Source organism: Cryptomeria japonica, chromosome 7 (assembly GCF_030272615.1).
Source record: "Cryptomeria japonica chromosome 7, Sugi_1.0, whole genome shotgun sequence".
Lineage (NCBI taxonomy): Eukaryota > Viridiplantae > Streptophyta > Pinopsida > Cupressales > Cupressaceae > Cryptomeria > Cryptomeria japonica.
This window is the reverse complement of record NC_081411.1, coordinates 222,771,621-222,792,393: the sequence shown is the minus strand read 5'-3', so window position 1 is coordinate 222,792,393 and position 20,773 is coordinate 222,771,621. Positions and strand designations below refer to the sequence as shown.

Below are 20,773 nucleotides of genomic sequence, written 5' to 3'. Positions count from 1 at the left end.
AGATCAGATCAAGGAGGTGAATTCACATCGAAGGAATTTAATACATTCTGTGAAGTAAATGGAATCAGAAGACAGTTATCAGCACCCCGGACACCACAGCAGAATGGAGTTGTAGAAAGGAAAAATAGAACTATCTTGGATGTTGCTAGAAGTATGTTATCAGAAGCAAATCTACCACATGCATATTGGAGAGAGACAGTAAGCACAACAGTCTACACATTCAACAAAGTTCACATCAAAGGTGAAACTAGTAAGACCCCTCATGAACTATGGTTTGGTATTACTCCTACTCTTAAATATTTCAGAATATTTGTAAGCAAATGCTATATTAGAAGAGATGAGTATATTGGCAAATCTGATCCTAGAAGTGATGAAGGAATATTTCTTGGTTATTCATCTAAGAGCAAGGCATATAGATGTTTTAACAAGAGATTACAGAAAATTATTGAGAGTACAAATGTGAAAATTGATGAACAGCTTAGAGGAACTTCAAGGTATATAGACTCTGAACCGGCAACAGAGATACTGACAAATGAACCTACATTGAACCCACCAGTACAGAATGAAGATCCAGTTACACCAGTATCATCTGAAAATTCCACTGTAACTAAAGAACAGCAGCAAACAAAGACACCCTGGTATGTAAGATTGAACCACTCTGAAAATCAGATAATTGGGAACAAATATCAAGGAGTTATGACAAGAGGAAGATTGGCAAATGAAGAGGTATGTCTTATTTCTCAAATTGAACCAGCATCAATTAATGAGGCATGTGAAAATAAAAACTAGATTAAAGCTATGGAAGAAGAATTAGAACAAATTGAAAAGAATAACACATGGACATTAGTTCCCTGACCTAAACACAAAAATGGGTATTCAGAAACAAACTGGAACAAAATGGGTATTTAGAAACAAACTTAATGAAGATGGTAAGGTAATCAGAAATAAAGCAAGACTAGTGTGTAAGGGATATTCTCAAAAAGAAGGAATTGATTACAATGAAACCTTTGCACTGGTAGCTAGAATTGAGGCAGCCAGATTATTCTTAGCTTTTGCAGCACACAAGAACTACAAAGTATATCAAATGGATATTAAATGTGCATTTCTGAATGGAGATCTTGAAGAAGAAGTTTACATTGAGCAACCTAATGGATTTTCTTTGACAGATAACAAAGATATGGTTTGTAGGTTAAGGAAATCTTTGTATGGGTTGAAGTCAGCTCCAAGAGCTTGGTATGCTAGATTGGATAAATATCTTTTGAAGATTGGTTTTTGTAAAGGTAATGTTGACAACAATTTATACTATAAAGTGACTAATGATGACATCTTGGTTATAGAAGTTTTTATTGATGATATAATCTTTGGAGGAGAAGATGGATTATGTAAAGACTTTTCTATTGAAATGCAACAAGAATTTGAAATGTCTATGATTGGAGAGATAAAATTCTTTTTAGGATTGCAGATTTCACATACTGATAAAGGTATATTCTTGAGTCAATCTAAGTACTTGAAGGAGTTACTCAAGAAATTTGGGATGGAAAACTCTAAACCGGTAAGCACACCTATGACTACAAATGACAAATTATCACTAAAGGATGAATCTACACCTATTAATCCGACTACAAATCTATGATAGGAGGTTTATTGTATTTAACACAAACAAGACCTGATATTATGAATGCAGTATGTACTGTTTCAAGATTTCAGAGTAATCCTAGAGAAAATCATGAATCAGTAGTAAAAAGGATTTTCCGGGTACTTACAAGGCACTACAAATCTTGGCCTATGGTATCCTAGAGATGAAAACTTTGAATTATGTGCATACACAGATGCAAATTGGGTAGGAGATTTAGATGACAGAAAAAGCACCACTAGCAGAGCATTTTTTCTTGGAAGCAGATTAATTTCTTGGTTGAGTAAGAAACAAAATTGCACATCTTTATCAACAACAAAATTAGAATATGTTGCAGCAGCAACTAACTGTACACAGGTATTATGGCTTAAGCAAATGTTGAAGGACATAAAGGTAAAATGCAAGGAACCTATAACTATCTATTGTGATAACACTACAACAATTGATATATCTAAGAATCCGGTACTACATTCTAAAATTAAACATGTTTCTATCAAACTGAATTTTCTCAAGGAGAATGTTGAAGCAAAATAAGTAAAATTGGTTTATGTAAATACTAAAGAGCAGATTGCAGATATTTTCACTAAGCCTTTGCCTAAGGAGACTTTTGAATATCTCAGAGATCAGCTTGGGATCATACCCCCACCGGTAGAGACTTAGACAGTTGATGTTTATCATCAACCAGTAGAAATAACAAAGAAATCTTTTACTCCGACCTTTGATGAGGAGAGCTACTTCTCAGGGGGAGTAGTTGGTATACTGAATAAGTTGGTATTTTGTATTTGAACTTGGTTTTTGTATTGCTTTGGCATTTGATGTCAAAGGGGGAGAGATTGATATGGAAAAACACATGTTACTCCTAGGGGGAGAGATTGTTATTTTGAGAGAGATTGATTACTCTCTGTACCTGAATTTTGATTTTTGGTTTTGATCTCTTTTTGGGAGATTGTTGGTTTTTGGTATTTGGCATTTTTGTTTTGGCACTTTGATGGTTTTTCCATCTTGTGTTGCCATCAATGCCAAAGGGGGAGATTGTTGGTATTTTGGATATGTTGATATGGTTTTGTCATTGATGTCAACACCTATTAGCACTTATCAACTCTGACACTTGGAGAATTGGCAATGTTCATCGACAAGCAAGTGACTTATGCACAGTCACCGGTATCTGGTACACCGACATGATATATTGTTCACCGACACTTGGAATGACATGGAAAATACTTGGTTATGTTGAAGACATCGTTTGGACACTTTGTCTTGGAGATTTGTTCATTGGTATATTCGTGTTTGCATATTTGTTGTTACCGGCAAATAGGTCCAGGATAAGCACCGACAGGCTTATCTATTTCAGATCAGCATGACATGCTATGGAGATGGTTTATTAATGTTGTAAATGCATTAAGCCGATATGTTGAATCAGATATTGCATCGGTTATTGTTTTACTTGTAAATTGTTTTATTGTAATATCTTTTGTAGAGCCGACCTACTCAATTGGTCTTAGGCTTTGATATATATGTAAGATCGATATGTGAATGTGAGAAGGATTGTAATTCAGTGTATGCGAATATCAATAGAGCTATACACGCAGACATCATTTGAAGGTTGAATGAAGGTTTCTGTGAAGACATATCAGAACTAAACCAGTATTGAATCCAGCATATGAAGATGTTATTTTGAGCAGTACATCATTATTGGATTTAACCATCCAATTGTAGTCAGTGTGACTCCCATTTGTGTTTGAGCAAGTGCTTGGCCTTTTTGCATGTGCAGATCCCATTTGCATACACATACTATCTACAGTAGTATCATCTGATTATGGGTAAGGTTTCCCATCGTGGTTTTTCCCCTTACAGGGTTTCCACGTACAAATATTGGTGTTATGTGTTGTGGATGTTATTGTCTTTTTGTTTCATGCATTAATCTTTACCGGTACTGCAATTAACTGATAAACTATCTACCGACATAAAGTTTGGTTTACCAGTATTAAGCATTAAGGTTGGTTAAGTAGTTTTTGGTTTGAATTTATTTGACAACTGATTCACCCCCCCCCCCCTCTCAGTTGTCTACGAGACCTAATAGTGACATCTAGCCACAGTACCATGTGACTGATCGAAAGTCTAGTCTAGTGCCACCTCAATCTCGAGTACTTGTCTCAGCTGATATCATCACGTGAAGCATCCATTTTGATGTGATTAGTTATATCATTGTTTGCAGAGTGTTGGTCAAAGGTAATCTTGTTATCATTACATACCATGCCCAAGTTTGCAAGGTAATTAGCCAAGCGGTTTCTTTCCCGGTACACATGCTTAATCTCAAAAGTGCCAATCAATTCCAACAGATGATTTATCAAGGGAGCCATTTTCATAACTTCTAGCATTGGAAATTTGATTTGGTAATGCCATTTATAATTATTTGGGAATCTCCCTCAATGAGTACCTTGGAGATACCATTTTGAATGCAAAGATTTAATCCAACCTCTAATGCTCTGAGTTCAGCCTCATTGTTAGTAGCCTTGCTTAGTCCACCATATATACACCATGAACTATCTTACTAGAATTGTTCCTAATTATGGCTCCAAATCCAGCATCTCCCGGGTTACCCTTGCTAGCTCCATCGAAGTTTAATTTCACCCAATCCTGTGGTGGGGTCATCCATTTGATATCCCTCCTTTTCACTCTGTTATTGTTGTCTATGATTACAGGGTGTTTGAGGAGCCAGATCTTTTTCATGCTACGATCCCAATCATTATAGGATCTGATTCTCCTTAAGGCATATTTCCCATTTACCATTTCCTCAACAGCTCTTTTGATGTTCTAAATGATTTTGTTAACCGAGAGTGTGTTTTCTTTGAAGATCCTCCTATTTCTTTCTTTCCAAATGTGCCAAACAATTAATGAAGGCCCTGCTAGCCATAGGTCGCTCCACCTTGAATTGTAGATCCTTGGCCAAGAAATGAGGAAGTCCTTGAGTACTTCACTTTATGACTATTCTAAGACTGGTATTTTCAAAGAACCAATTCCAGCAAGCCTCGACCATGGGGCAATTGAAGAGTAAATGATTGGTAGATTCTCCATCTTCCTTGCACATAACACACATGTTAGGTCCAAAGATACCAATTGATTTTAATTTGTCCCCAGTGAGGATCCTATTGTGAAGTGTCAGCCAAAGAAATGCCCCCACTTTAGGGAGAAGCATATTGCTCCAACATAGCTTATGTGGCCAGTCCGTGCACATACCCCTTTGTCTTTGTACCTCATACCCTAATTTGACAGAATATTCTCCTGATTTGGCAACACTTCAAAATATCCTATCCTCATCATTAGACAGAGGGATACATCTACTTTTTAGCACATCTTTCAGAGACTCGCATAGAATCGGATTGCCAATGGATATTTATTTCCACACCTGCTTCCCATCCAGTTCCTTATTCTGCTCGAAATAATCCTCAACAAACACACCATACTTAGACTCAACTAGCTCAATCCAATCCTGACTAAAACTGTCAGATAGTGCAGGAGCACCATCCCATGAGCCTCCAAAATTTTGTAGATTTGCCATTGCCAATGTGCCATGAAATGTGATCATTTATAATGAATCTACAATCCCAAAGAAAGTTCCAGAAGGTGGATCCTCGCTCTATATTTGCCACAGTGAGAATTCGAAAAGGGTTCTTAGAATCCAAATATTTCTTCCTGAATATTTAGCACCATAGTTTATGTGGTTTTGTGTACATCTTTCAAGATAATTTGGCACCCAACGCAATATTCTGAAGTGCCATTTTCCTAAGTCCAGCTCCGCCATCCTCTTTCAGTAAACACATGGTGTCCTAGTTAATGAGTGGTATCTTGTTTTTGTCTTTTGCCCCCTCCCAAACAAATTTTCTGAGCAGGTTGTCAATATTCTTACCAGCAGCATAGGGCATCTTGAAGCATGACATGTAGTAAATGGGAATGGCCGACAAGACAGACTTAGCCATTGTCAATTTGTCAGCTTGTGTTAGCCATCTATTATTCCAAAGCGTTGTCTTGGTCGAACAAGATTTCAAAACATCTTCCCAAATCCGAGTTTCCCTACATCTTTTCTCAATTCTAACCCCCAAATATTTGATTAGAAGTTGACAAATTTTTATTCCCAACAGGTTTGAGATCCTTTGTTGATCTTGCATTTTAGTGTTGAAGAAGAATAGTTGTGACTTGTTTTTGTTCATCACCTGCCCAGATTGCTCAGAGTATACATTCAATGAGCTCATGATGTTCTTAGCTTCAATCAGCGAAGCCTCCCCAATGATTATTGTGTTGTCAGCAAATTGGGAATGAGTGATAGTATCCAATTGGTTGTGTACTTTTATCCCTTTCCATTTTCTATCTACATGTCTTTTTTGTATCAATTTCCTAAGAACTTCAGCCATAATCACAAACAAGGCAGGTGATAACGGGTCTCCCTCTCGCAAGCCATTCATGGCACCAAAGAAGTTACACACATTTCCATTGACTATCATCGAGAAGTTAATGGTGGATATGCAAAATTTGATACATTGATCCATTTGTTAGGAAAATGAATTTTTTTTCAATACGCATGTTAAAAATCCCCATACAACCCAATCATATGCTTTGGCAACATCTAGTTTAATGACCATAACTTTCTGTTTCTCTTTGTATATTGAGTGGATGACTTCTTAGACCATAATGATGCTATTGGCAATCTCCTGTCCTGGGATGAAGCCATTTTGGTTCTCTGAGATGAGCTTCGGTAATAATTTCTTAAGTCTTTCCGGCATTGCTTTGGAGATAATCTTGTAAATTGTGTTGCATAGTGAGATGGGGCGATAATCCATCATCGATCAGGCTATGGTTAATTTCTTTGACAAATTTCTTTTTTTTCCTAAATTCTTCCACACCAACCAAATGTCCTATCCCATGAAATCCAAACATTTCTAAAAGCATTCGACAGTTATACCATCTAGTCTGGGCACCTTACATGGGTGAAGGGAGAAAGTTGCACTTTTAATTTCTTCCAAGGTATACGGAGCTTGTAGCATAGCGCAATCTTCATCTGTTATGAGTGTTTCGATAACCTCATCAATTAATGAATATGTCTAATTGGTATCAATGTTTCTGCTCCCCAACAACTCGGTGAAATAATCAATGGCAGTATGTTCAATTTCTTTTTGTAAATTGCATACATTGTCATTTCCATCCTTGATGGGTCCAATTTTATTATTTAATCTTTTGGCCTTGGATGAGGCATGAAAAAATATTGTGTTCAAGTCCCCATCTGCAATCCATAATTCCCTAAAATTTTCTTTCCAATATAGGTCCTCCCTTTTAAGGATTTCTAAGTACTGCTCTTTTAAGAGCTCTTCGGCTTCGAACTCTTTATTTGTCATGCCCATTGCCATCACCTAATTACAGATGTCCTCCAATTCTTCCTCAATCCTGGTTTTCTCCACGAAGATGTTTTTAAAGGATAATTTATTCCATGTTTTGAGCTTATTTTTCAAAAAATACATGCGTTTAGTGAATTTGAAACTTGGAGATCCAGAGAAGATATTGCTTTCGAGCCACCATTCCCTCAGATTCTTCAATAATTTTTGATCCCGCCACCACACGTTAATAAATTTGAAATATTTTTTCTTACAAGGATTATCGTGAGCAATTGAAAGTGAAATTGGAAAGTGATCCGACCCAGTCTAAGGTATAATGTTAGATTCCAAGGAGAGGTTTCCATTCATCCACCATTCACCAACCAGGAACCTGTCAAGTCTTTCAAAAATCTTGGAGAAATTGAGTCTTATATTTCTCCAAGTGAATCTCCCATTTTGGGGAATGATATCAATCAATTTGCAATTGAAAATAAAGTCCCAAAAATCCTCCATTACCTTGGTGGGTTTTCTTAGACCACCTGCCTTATCATCAATATCCAGGATGGCATTGAAATCACCAGAAATTATCACCTTATCAGATGCTAACAAATTTATTTGAAGGGAAATCTCATTCCAAACTTTTTGCTTCTCCTCAGTTTTGGTAGGTCCATACACATTAAACAAAGGAAATTGAAGATCTGATCTCCTACACTTAATGATACAAGCCATCCAATGATCGCATGAGGCAATTGGGATAACATCAATGAGAGATGGATTCCACATCAAACCTAGACCAACAGCCAATCCCCTAGAATCTTGGAAGATTCCTTCCCATTTATAGCAATATTTTACAAATTCCACTACCTTCTCGCCATTGAGCTTTGTCTCTTGCATAATTATTATTTCCAAATCGAGCTTGGTCAAAGATCTTTTGACCAATCATTTTTGTCAAGGGTAGATAAGCCCCTAACATTCCATGAAGAGATATTCATTTTTCTCCAAGGGAGGGGTTATCTCCCTTGGATACTTTCAAATAATTCAAGACACTGACAATTCATTTTTTGTTGGCTCTTTGTTCTCTTACTAGCCTATTACTCTTTTTTCCCCTCATTCCTTTGGATTGACCAAGGAGGATGTTGGCAGATTGGCTAATGCATTTGGGGTCCAAGGTATCCATATCCTCCATTTCCTCAAATGGTTCAGAGGTCTCTAAGCAGGAATCCACCAGGCCATCCACAATACCATGATCATTTTGATCCTTATCCTTCGGAGTATTATCCTGAATTGACCTATCCAAGTTGCACGAGATTTCATTTTCCACCATATTGATGATTGGCACCTGATTCTCGAGAAGTGGGTTATCATTCGTATGTGTTATTGGGGGATTGGCTTTGTTTTTAGGCATTTCTAACATTAGTATGCCCTCATGTAAATTCTCCTTCATTTTCCTCCATTCTTGTTTGGGTTTCCTTTGTGGTTTGTTAAATGCTCTTCTCACAAACATTCTGCATATGTCATATAGGTGAAATTTACTGCCGCATCTATGACATGCCCTAATTTCTTTCTCAACCTCGACCCACTGATTCCATTCACCATTCGATGTTAGGATCGTGATTGAATATGGAGTGGTCTTAATTGCTGCAATTTTTAACCTCACGTATGTGTACAGATCTCTTTCAATAATATCCTCATCGATTTCTAGAAGTGTACCCAGAGTTCGACCAATTTTCTCTAGACTTGAGTTGCTCCAATATTCAATTGGGAGATTAAATAATCAGACCCAGACTGGTTCTTCATAAACTGCTAAAGAGGTGGGATCGAAGTTAGGGGTCCAGGGTTGGATGTATAATGGATGATTATCCAAGTACTAGTTTTCCTATTCCAGTATATGATCCCTTTCGGTTTCTTCTATGAAGAGAGCGATGAAGAAGCCTTTTGGGAGGAACTTAACTACAATATGTTTTCCCCATTTGTTATCAACCTAATCGTGAATGGATTTCTTGGATATCTTTGGTCCTATGAATCTAGCGATGATCGCTTGTTTCTCAAAAAAGACTCTTTCATCTGCCACCTCCTCTGTTAGGTCAATTTTGATCTTGGATCCAATTCTTTTTGTGACTATTTCCTCGAAAGTATCTGCTTTCAAGGGTTTGATTAATGTTTCCCTCCTTAGGATCTTTCTGCACTTTAGTCTGCTCATCCCAATCAACATCCAGGATCCTCCATTTGATGGGGTTTACTAACAGTTGCTCGTGCTTGTGCGACTCCTTAGTGCGCTTGCCAATCTGATCTTTGGTGTTCATCTGCTCCTTTCTGCTTTGCTCCTTTTCGCTCTCCATTTTTTCTTTCTTATCTTGTAGATAATTTTTTTATCTATATATATATATAAATATATATATATATATATAAATATATATAAATATATATATATATAAATATATATATATATATATATATATAAATATATATATATATATATATATATATATATATATATATATATATATATATATATATATATATATATATATATATTAAAACTCACAATATTGGTTCCCACTTTTTGGTACATCCTGATTTTTGCTGAAATCATACATTTTTTAGAAAATATAATAATTTAAGCTTTAAGAGGTCCCATTTGAAGTAATTAAATGCAGAGAGTTAGATCAAAGGCTCTTAGATCAAAATTTCTTGGATATAACCTCTCTACTAAATCATACTTGCAATGGAGTCTCCTTTGCATCTATCAAATGCTGATAAAAAACCAATTTTACATTAGCTTTTGGGGGGTCAAATGAATTCATTTAGAAGTTTTGTTTTTTAAGTATTTATTCCTTATTATAATATTTCCAAATAGTATAATTTTAGTATATTTAATTTCATTAATATATTTTTATTTTATTTGTTATGAATGTAGGGTTTTCACCGAACATGAACTTCTTTGTTCAATGCATTGGGAAAAATAGTAAACTAATTCAAAAAAATTCTGAAAAATATCTATGCCTTAGGTATTGATGTCTTCTTTCTAACAAAAAAAATAAAATTGAATTTTGATATATATAGAACAAGTTATGTGTTCTAATGTACACCTATATCTAAATTATAATTAGTCGGACTTCAAAACTAAATAAAATGAAAAATATTCAACATATTACTATCAAACCAATTGCATGCCCTGGGTATTGATGTCACAAACCAAAATTCAAATGAATTAAGTTTTTATCATCTATAGAAAAAAAGTTATGCGTTTCAGGATGCACATTACTCTTAAAAATGTTGTTTGTTGTAAAAAACTACTTTTCAAGGGAGATGGAAAAATCAATAAAATTTTATTCAAAAAAATTGAAAAAATTATATTTAGAATCTACAAACAAGATGTTACAAATCACTAGTTTACATCATCTTCAAATTCTTAATGGTTCAAAAGTTATAGGTGTCAGAAAGTGAAGGTTTTTTTCAAAATGATCATCTAAGTGTCAAAGTTGGTCAAAAAGTGGGAACCGGTATTGTGAGTTCACCATTTAAATAATTATAGATATGTATGTATGTATACACACACACACAAATATCATTCATTGAGATAACATAATGTTAAAGTTCACATGTGCATTTATTATGATGTATATATTATTATATACATCATTCAAGTCATTTATTGAGCTCACAAAACTTATAGAAAAATAAACAATAATTTAATTTTTGTAATGACTATTCCCAACATGAACCAATAGTAAGAAAGATAAATCACATATTTTAAATTATTAAATTAAAAAAAATGATTATAAACTATAGAGGTGTTCAAAAATTTTAATTTTGAATAATGATTGGTTGAACTAATATAAAAATTAGATTGTATGATTGCATTAGTATCCCGCCATAGGCATGAACTAATAATACACAATTTACATTTTACAACAAATTTTAGAACATGATTCCACTGACTTTAATTTGAAATTTCATTAAGGAGATTCTCATATCCAAAAAAATCATATTAATATAACACATTCAAAATTTTGCATCTTTATATTAAACCAAAAACCAAGAGTTTTCCCGAATTCACCATTAAATTACCTTCAAAATTCACAAAATTCAAAAATGAAAAGTGGGTCCTTTGGTGCCAAATGTGTACATCAACCATTCTACACTCTCAAATTTGATTTTCGATCATTTAAAAAAAAAATGGACATTTTAACAACACATTTGAAGAAAATCCAAAAATTTATGCAACACAACATACACATTCAAAATCTGAAAAGTAAATAGCATTGGCAACTTTTGACATACCTTAATTATATTCCAAACATTAGAAATGAAAAATAATGGTCAATGGAGGACAATTTATCTCAACTTTTTCCAAAATTTTAAATGTATATATCACTTCACACATGCCAAACAAATGAACAAATCTAACCACATGCATGTTCCCACTCAAATCCCTAATCCATTTTCAAATCTCACTCAATTCTCTTAAGAATTGCTCCCCCAATCACCAAAAGAAGAAAATGAAGAGGCAAGGGTTTTTGCACAACCAAATTTCTTCTCAAAAATAAAAATTATGAAAAAAAAAATGCTTTTTACCTATGAAACTCTTTTCAAAATTTCAAATCAAATATAATAAAATTTGTTTTTCATTTCGTTTAATTGCATTTAACCCTAATTTCACTCTAAGTCAAAAAAATATTTAAATATATCACATATTAATATTCACTATTTAAATTTACGATATAAAACTACATAAGCATACTTTTTGACATTATTTTATGAAAAATATTAATTTAAGCAAAATATTAAATCATGCATTCATTAAGTGTTCACAATGGGTAGAATTTTCAAATCAATACCAACAACAGTATCTATGTTAACACTGGTTAGTATAATAGGGAATCACATTTAAATTGAGTACAATGAGCACTTGGCTTAATTACAACCAATTTGACGTCTCCCATATAGCCACCATCAAAAAATAACCCAGACCTAAAAATTAGGTGGAGGAATACCTTGTACCTACATTCTTAATATCACATCAACTATACCTATACATATACATAATAGCCAAAGTACATACAATTCCCAACAGGGTACAACATTATAAACATGAAAAGCACCAAGCATACATGTGCATAGTCCACAAGAAAATAATAGCATCACAAACATAACATAATAATACTATAACTATCTCGTAAAGTGCACCTAATACTAATGCCAATACAAACGAAATGGTAATACAAAAAATCTTTACTTAAAATATATAAGTATTGATATACAAATCAAGTCCAAAATATAACCAATAGAATGCAAATGTGAGAGGCATTACATTGTGCATCTAGGAGAAAATTATAGCTATTAGTTTTACTTTCAAACATAGTAATCCTATTTGGAAACCTACAATTTTATCTTGGAAACTTGTGATCTTGTGTGCTTGTAATATAAATGTTCATCCAATTCTATTTCAAGTAAGGAGAAATTTGGAAGTGTTAAGGATCATTGCAACACTTACTAAGCTAGGCTATGGAAGTGTATCAACTTGCCCCTTTTACAGGTAGGACATGCCTTGTAACAAAATTAACAATGATAAACATAATAAGTGGGAAGGTAATGAATTCCTATGTATATCCTATAGATGATGGTAGATATTGTTGGATAATGATTGACTTTTTAACATAAGTCAGTATGTGTTTTGTCTCAAAGTATATGGTTAAATGCATCAAGGTGACAATGAATGTTGATTAATAAAGATGAATTGATCTTTTGATGATGTGTGATATTAGATGTTTGATGTTAATTTGAGTATTCAAATCATTTCACTATAATATGATTTTTAATGTGTAAATGACCTACAACAATATACTTAAATACACAACATTAATTACATGAAATTCAAATTTTGATACCAACTAATAACAATTAGACCTTGTAGTATAGAAATTCAAAATTTGTGATTAAATGACAAAATCAACTATCATGTCATGATTACATAATCTAAAACGAATATAATGTTAAAAATAGAGTCAAATAAAATTTAAATAGGAAAAAAAGAAGTTTTAATGATAGATCTTGGACGCAACCACATGTCTACTATTTTGTCCAAAAGATATACACTACTAAAAATAGAATCAATTCAAAACAAAAAAAAAACTAAAATTAAAAAGTGTTCATAAATCATGTGCTAGAATTGAATATCTAAGAGATGGATTCAAAGTGACATAAAAACTAAAATAAAAAAGTGCTCAACAATTATATATTTCTAATTTCTCCCGCTAACAATTCAGGTAAATACTGTAAAACCCTAGCTTCGAAATTCGTTGCGGCGGTATATATCTTCGGCTGAAAGCCTTAACGCCCACGCCTGTATAAACCCCAGCTAATGATCATGTTAAAAATTTCATAACTGTATATTTCAGTACACTGGGTTTTGATGGGCGAATGCAGATCAATGTGGGAATTGGGCTTAGACCCTATGTGCCTCTCCCATGTGAAGCTTTTGGCATTTGATCTTCTTTCCCTGCAAAATCCTACTTCATTGGGAGGCCCAGACACCTTTTGGAGAAAGGGCAGGCCTGTTAGAAATGTGGAGATGATGGGTGTGGTTGTTAGCAGGGAAAGAAAAGATAAGTTTCTTAAGTTCCAGGTAGACGATGGCACTGCTTGTGTTCCATGCATTCTCTGGCTCAACCATCTTACTTCCAGATATTATTCAAGGGTGCAGAAACCTCAGTTGGATTGTGTTGCCGCAATGGCTCTTGAACAAGCCGAGGAGGTGCAGTTGGGTCGATTGGTGAGGTTGCAGGGTAGGGTTACTGTTTACAACAAGCAATTGCAGGTATCGTACTTTTATGAGTTTTTAAAGCTCAATTGGCTATTTCGCCTTGTTTTTAAAATTACATATCTTAATTAAGAACGTTGCCAACTTTTAATGTTACCTAAACTAGATTGGTTTGCAAGATCTATTCAAGTTCGTAGACAAAGTATTTCTTGTTTATCCTCACCCAAAAATGATTAGCAGTAGAAATTTTCTGTAAGTATGAAATGGTAGCCCATGCTTTCAGTTGGAGGAACAATGAGTATATGTATTGAGAGGCAAATTTTGAGAAAAGCGGAGTGTGCATCTAAAAACATATATATGACATTTCCTACAATTTATAGGAATTGTTGGTGAATAGTTTTTCAAGAATTTGCTGACTGGCAAACTTAACTTTGAAAGATTTGTTAAAAACTTAGCCAGTTGAGGATAAATATTCCCATGAAAAAATACTAAACTTCACTATCTTGTCACCGAAATCCTCAAGCTTAAATAAATCTGGCTCTGAAACGACCTTTGTAGGAAGTAACAAATCATTTACACACTAATGAAGTAATAGATAATTAGAACCAAAATAAAATTGAAACAGGAATTTTAAGTTCTTGGGTCTGTCTATAGAACTTCTCAGAGTAACATGTTGTCTACTTGCTTTAGACAATTCTTTCTAGAAGTGTTTAAATTTAAAATGAATATGCCCATGTTTTATTTGGTTTAGGCTATCATGAACCAGGCTCTAATAGTAAATATTTTTATATGTTCACCTAATATCATTAAACAGCAGGTTTAAATATGACATAATTATATATTTTAGGATTTCATAAACCAGGCTCTAATAGTAAATATCTTTATATGTGCACCTAATATCATTATGCAGCGGGTACTTTTCATATAACATAATTATATATGCTTTAGCATATATGTATTAGTAGTAAATACAATGTGTTTTCCCTCTAAAATTATCTTGATACACATGTTTTTTTATTAAAGGCAAAACGTGTCAATGATTTAATTGCTACGAATGAGAGTTTCCATCCCTTAAGAATTTTTTCTGATTGCAGATAACAGTGGAATCTGTACTGGTTGAGAGAGATCCCAATGCTGAGATTCATCACTGGATGGATTGCATTCGTCTTGCAGTGCGGTGTTACAACTTACCTGCTTCTTTTCCTTCTAAGAACAATGCTTTATGACCCAAATGGAATGAAGTCAATGAGCGGGTGGTCCTGTGCCTTTGATTGACTGGTAAATGTTGCATTAGGATAGTTTATGGGCTATTTGTATCCATTAGCAACTAGTTTTTGTCAAAATTTTCAAAAATTAGATTTTCCAAGTCGTCAGGGTACTCTAAAGCTGGTTTCTGTTTTGCCAATTGGCAGCCTGCTTTCACCATATTTTCAAAAGTTAGACTTTCTCATATATCATGATTTTTATACAGAGTATTTCAAAAGTTTGATTTTCGATAATGTACTTAAATACACAACCTTAAATACATGAAATTCAAATTTTGGTGCCAACTAGATCCTAATATTATTGACCTTATAATGTAGAATTTGAAATTTTGTAGTTAGGGGACAAAATCAACTATCAGGTCATCATTACATGTCTAAGATTCCATCTCAAATGGATGTGCTGTTGGAAATGGAGTCAAATAAGGATTTGGAAAGGACCAAAAAAAAGGTTTTAGTGATGGATCTTGGATAGGATCACATGCCTACTATTTTGTCCAAGACAGATACACAATTATAAATAATGTCAACTCAGATTTAAAAAGGAAAAGCAAAAAATTGATTGATGGATCAAGTCGTGGGATCAATTAGAACACCCAAATAATTAAATCATGTGCTAGAATTGCATATCTGAAACACCGATTCAAAGTGACATAAGACTAAATGAAAAAAAGTTAGAAAATATACATTTCTAACCCTTCCAGCTAATAATTCAGGTAATACTATTAAACCCTAGCCTAGTTTTGAAATTCGTTGCGTACTATGTATGTATCTTTGGTGGAAGCCCTTAAACCCCTATGCCCGTATAAATCACAGCTAGAAATCATGTATAAAATCATATGACTATACATTTTAGTGAACTGCATTTTGATGGGCGAAGGCAGATCAAGGCGGGAATTGGGCTTTAGACCCTATGTGCCTTTCCCATCTTTCCCCGTAAAATCCTACTTCATGCGGAGGCCTAGAGAAAGGGCAGGCCTGTTAGAAAGGTGGAGATGATGGGTGTGGTTGCTAGTAGGGAAAGAAAAGATAAGTTTCTTAAATTTCAGGTAGATGATGGCACTGTTTGTGTTCTATGCATTCTCTGGCTCAACCATCTTACCGCCAGATATTATTCAAGGGTTCAGAAGCCTCAGTTGCAATGTATTGCCGTAATGACTCTCGAACAAGCCGAGGAGGTGCAGTTGAGTAGATTGGTGAAGTTGCAGGGTAGGGTTACTTCTTACAATAGGCAATTGCAGGTATGTTACTTTTATGGGTTTTTAAAGCTCAATGGCTATTTTTCCTTGTTTTTGAAATTAGATAGGTTAATTAAGTGCCAACTTTTGATGTTACCTAACCTAAATTGGTTTGCAATATCGATTCAAGTTCGTAGACAAAATATTTCTTGTTTAGTCTCATGGAAAAATGATTAGCAGTAGGTATGAAATTGTAGCCCATGATTTCAGTTGGAGGAACAATGAATATATTAATATGTTTTGGAAGCCAATTTTGAGAAAAGCACAGCATCTATATCTAAAAACATACATGACATCACCTACAATTTATAGGATTTGTTTCTTTTAAGAGTAAATAGGGAAAAGGCCTCAACCCATTACAGTTTAAACAGCCTTCAAGGCAAGCGGAGCAAGTCTCACCAGCATTGAGACTAAGAGAACCACACAAAGACAGAAAAGCTTTTGACCGGAGCAGAGAACCAGCTGGAAACAAAGGTCCCAACCCTAAATCTATAACTTCTCTTGCTCAATACAAGAAAGAGTACAAGGACTTTTTCTCCTCCTATGAACTATAGTCCAAGCAATTCTATCATCCATAACCCCACTACAAGGGGAAACAAGAGGAGACCCCAATTGGGGGACCAGGAATAGGGGGAGCACCCGGTAGACAGGGCGAAAGGTGGGAATCGAGCTCATGAAAAGACAGAAGTTGAGAGGAGACAATTGGCTCCACAGGAGAAGAACAAATAGCTAGAGGAACCTCAGCAGGGACCTAGGGGCCCAACAAGGTCACACCAGAAGCAAGACACATATCAGAATCCTGGGAAGAGCCATCATTAGGAAAGGCAGGATCCTCAACCGTCAGGTGATCTTCATCAGCCAAACAATTTTTCAAGAATTTGCTAATTGGCAAAACTAACTTTTGAAAATTTTGTTAAAAAGCTAACCAGTTGAGGATAAATATTCCCATAAAAATTACAAACCTTACTATCTTTTCATCGAAATCTTCAATCTTCAATAATCTCTAGCTTTGAAACAACCTTCTAGGAAGTAAGAAATCATTAACATACTAATGAAATAATGGATAATTAGAAACAAAATAAAATTGAAAGAAAGGAATTTTAGGTTCTTTGTGGGTCTGTCTGTAGGACCTATCAAAGCAACATGTTTACTTGTTTTAGACAATTTTTATTTTTAGAAGTGTTTAAATCTAAAATGAATATGCTCATGTTTTATTTGCTTTAAGATTTTATGAAACAGGCTATAGTAGTAGATATTTTTATATGTGCACCTAATATCATTATATAGAGGATAATTGAATAGGAATTGTTTTGTCTACGTTACCCCGAGTTTCTGGGATGGGGACGGCAATATAAAAATAGTGAAAATTAAAATATTTAGGGAAATTTAAAATATTCATATGAAACATGGATAAATCATGCACATATATATTATAGAATCGTAACATATAAGATGTAGCAGATTTCTTATGCTAAATTTGTGTTAAATTGAGAATCAAAGTCAAATTGCTTATAGAATTCATTGTCAAAATTCACTGTCAATATGCAGAATTTATGGGGACATCCCCTAGGAGTCCCCTGTTCCCAGGACGGGGATGCCTGAAAAAAATACCGGGGACGTGTCCCTGGGTAATATATATATATATATATATTTTCCCTCTAACAATATCCCAATTCACTTTTTTTAATTTTAAGATAAATTTTCCAACCATTTTATTGCTTGGAATGAAAGTTTCCATCCCTTTAAAGAATTTTTTGATTTTTATGGTTGCAGTTAACAGTGAAATTTCTACTGGATGAGATAGACCCAAATGCTGAGATTCATCACTGGATGGATTGCATTTGTCTTGTAGTGCGGTGTTACGACTTACCTGCTTCTTTTCCTCCCAAAGACAATGCTTTATGACCCAAATTGAATTTTCAAAAATTAGAGTTACCAAGTCGTCAGGGTATTGTAAAGGTGGAGTCCTTTTGCCAACTGGGTGCCTGTTTTCACCAAAACTTCAATTGTTCGACTTGCCAATACATCACGATATTTTTTACTGAGATTTTTTCACCGATTTGTATCTTTTTCACAATTTTTTCAAAAACTGGTATTTCTTCGAGTTGCATTCTTTTAGAGTTATATTGAAATGTATATAAAGCTATTAGAATGGTCAATATCTACAAGTTATTTTAATAGTGAATCCAATGTTTTTGTTAAATATTAGCCTATAAATATATTTCCTTTTCTTAAGAATGAAATGACTTGCATATTATTCCATCCCTTCAAAATTTCCCTTGGACTCCATGCCACAAGAAAGTTACAGTCTTGTGTACATGTTGCCTGTTTTGGTAGTATGTAATCATTAATTAGTAATTACTCTTGAAATTGATAGTGTCTTCAGGAAAATAATCGATGGGAAGCTGTAGAATTTCTGGGAGTGGATTCCACTATAAACCCTGAGCAATTGCAGAAGCAAAAGGTGCAGTGGAGATCTGTAAAAGTGGTTACCTTCGTTTAGACATTTTACAAATAGTATTGAAGTTTGTGGAATGGTTACGAATTTCATTAAGGTGCGGAAGTTAAGTTTTTTTTCGATTTATAGGCCGAGTATAACCCTTCTATATTGATTTCACTAAGAATACCCAGAGGCATCAACATTAAATCTCCTGCTTAAAATCAGAACATTCAATAAATATTGTAGTTCTATATTTGGGGTGACCATTATTATTGATTAAGGTGCACAAATCCACAAATTGTTCTGTGACAGTGAAAGAAATTCCAAGTTGTAAATTGTAATCCATTCTCCAATTATGCATTAATTGTGTCTTTGTGTTATTGCTCATTAAGTAAGACTGTTAACTAGAGTTGCAGTCTCAAAGCATTGCTCTTTCTTGCATTCACAGTTCAGAATAGTTGCAGAAAGTAGGCATATACCCTGTTTAGACTTACGCTTTATGGAATGATAAAGCAACTCAATCTACTGTGGTTGGTTCTGATCTCACAGATTGGAAAAAGCCTACTTCTTTGTAACAGTTGAACGGAATAGAAGATTAATAATTGAAGACTTTTATATTTCTTAGCAGGTGCCTTCGCAAAATTGCTGCTATATGTTTATACAGGGGAAGAAGCATGACTCCCATTCTTGAATAGTTTTCTCGCTGGAATGAATATACGGATATTTTCAAGTTGAAATTAATATTGTGAAGGTCCTTGAAAATATGGAGATTTTTCTTTGGAGTCAGCCTCCTTACTGTGCAATTATTGTTAGAACATCGCAAAGGTGAGTCAGATTGTACTGTGAACAGAAATGGTATAATAGTTCCAAAATTTATAGAATAATAGAAGGTGCCCAAGTTTCAGACTTCAAAAGTGTGGATCACTCATTAAATCGGTCGCAGTATCTTAGATGGTTACCTTGTTTGCTCAAAGTTTTTTTCCTTCTTTTGTGTTATACTATACATGATTTTGAATGTTCTGGTTATTTTGCCTTGTAGACATTTACACTTTATTTAGACTATACTTTCATTTTTCATGTGGCTTGCCATTGATGACCCACCAAAAAATGTATTATAACCAGATATTAATCTGTAGTGGCTAAGAAGGTCTGCATTGCTGATAGTCTTAATTGGATGGATTGCATTCGTTTTGCAGTGCGGTGTTATTATTTGCTCGCTCCTTTGCCTCCAAAGCACAATGCTAATCACCCAACTGGAATGAAGTTAGCAGGTCAGGTGTACATGATGGGTCTATGGTTGGCTATCTTTTTTCCAGTAGCTACTTTTTTAGTAAAAATTTCAGAAATTAGATTTGTAAATGCATCAGTGTCTTTTTTAAGGCTTCTCCATTTTTACCAATTCGCTACCTTTTTTCACCATATTTCCAAAATTTAGACTAATCAATGTTCATAATATCTTTTACAGGCTATTTTTGTCAATTGGATAAAATTTCACAAAATTGAAATGTTTATAAAGTTGTTAGATCGTTAAATATCTAAAAGTTGTAATGGCAAATCCAATGTTTTTAGTTTGATATTTAACCTGTGATATATATTTCCTAATTTATTTAGAAATTGAAAGATTGGCATGCTATTCCATCTTGTGATATGTGTTTTTAAACACTAACAAATTATAGTAAATATAATAATATTATTAATTAATTTAATATTCATTTAAAAGTAATAATGGTTTTTGTTAGTGGCCGACCCTGCCACTCAATTTTGGGTGCCAATTAAAATTTGAATTTTTGGGATAAGCATCCAAGCGAGTATGGTGTGAGCAAAGTCACATGATGTGTTCGCCCAAATACATCTAAGAGGTGCGGTCTTATGGACTTAGATGTTTACATGATTTGAACATAATGGATTTCATGAGGGAGCCCTAAAATTGTTTGTTAAGCTGCCTCAACAAGAATGAACATTTTAACTAGATAGTACTCTTCAAGTCGATGCCTTGCATGACCATTGCTTGCGGGCTGCTAAGCGTGAGAAATGATTGATTCGATGTGGCATCTAGTGGTTTCATCAAATGATA

General features: G+C 34.2%; 2 protein-coding genes across 7 annotated transcripts; both read left to right on the top strand.

Annotated features, from left to right (window-relative positions):
- Window positions 1-13,202: 13,202 nt before the first annotated feature.
- LOC131052889 (CST complex subunit STN1) lies at window positions 13,203-20,232 on the top strand. Of its 6 annotated transcripts, none has more exons than XR_009107526.2 (5): window positions 13,203-13,816; window positions 14,854-15,037; window positions 18,646-18,814; window positions 19,328-19,524; window positions 19,896-20,232. XR_009107526.2 is itself a non-coding variant. In XM_057987530.2 (2 exons), exons 1-2 carry the CDS (start codon window positions 13,412-13,414, stop codon window positions 14,983-14,985), a joined length of 537 nt encoding a protein of 178 aa, XP_057843513.2. In that variant the 5' UTR covers window positions 13,203-13,411; the 3' UTR covers window positions 14,986-15,309. The 6 variants fall into 6 exon arrangements, 1 of the variants encoding a protein (XP_057843513.2); XR_009107525.2 differs by having other exon boundaries at window positions 18,637-18,814; XR_009358483.1 differs by lacking the exon at window positions 18,646-18,814 and having other exon boundaries at window positions 19,325-19,524; window positions 19,896-20,228.
- LOC131052887 (uncharacterized) lies at window positions 15,416-18,626 on the top strand. The gene is made up of 5 exons (XM_059208449.1): window positions 15,416-15,472; window positions 15,987-16,435; window positions 16,622-16,651; window positions 16,995-17,103; window positions 18,033-18,626. The coding sequence occupies exons 1-5, from the start codon at window positions 15,416-15,418 to the stop codon at window positions 18,162-18,164; spliced, it is 777 nt and encodes a 258-aa protein (XP_059064432.1). The 3' UTR covers window positions 18,165-18,626.
- Window positions 20,233-20,773: the final 541 nt, after the last annotated feature.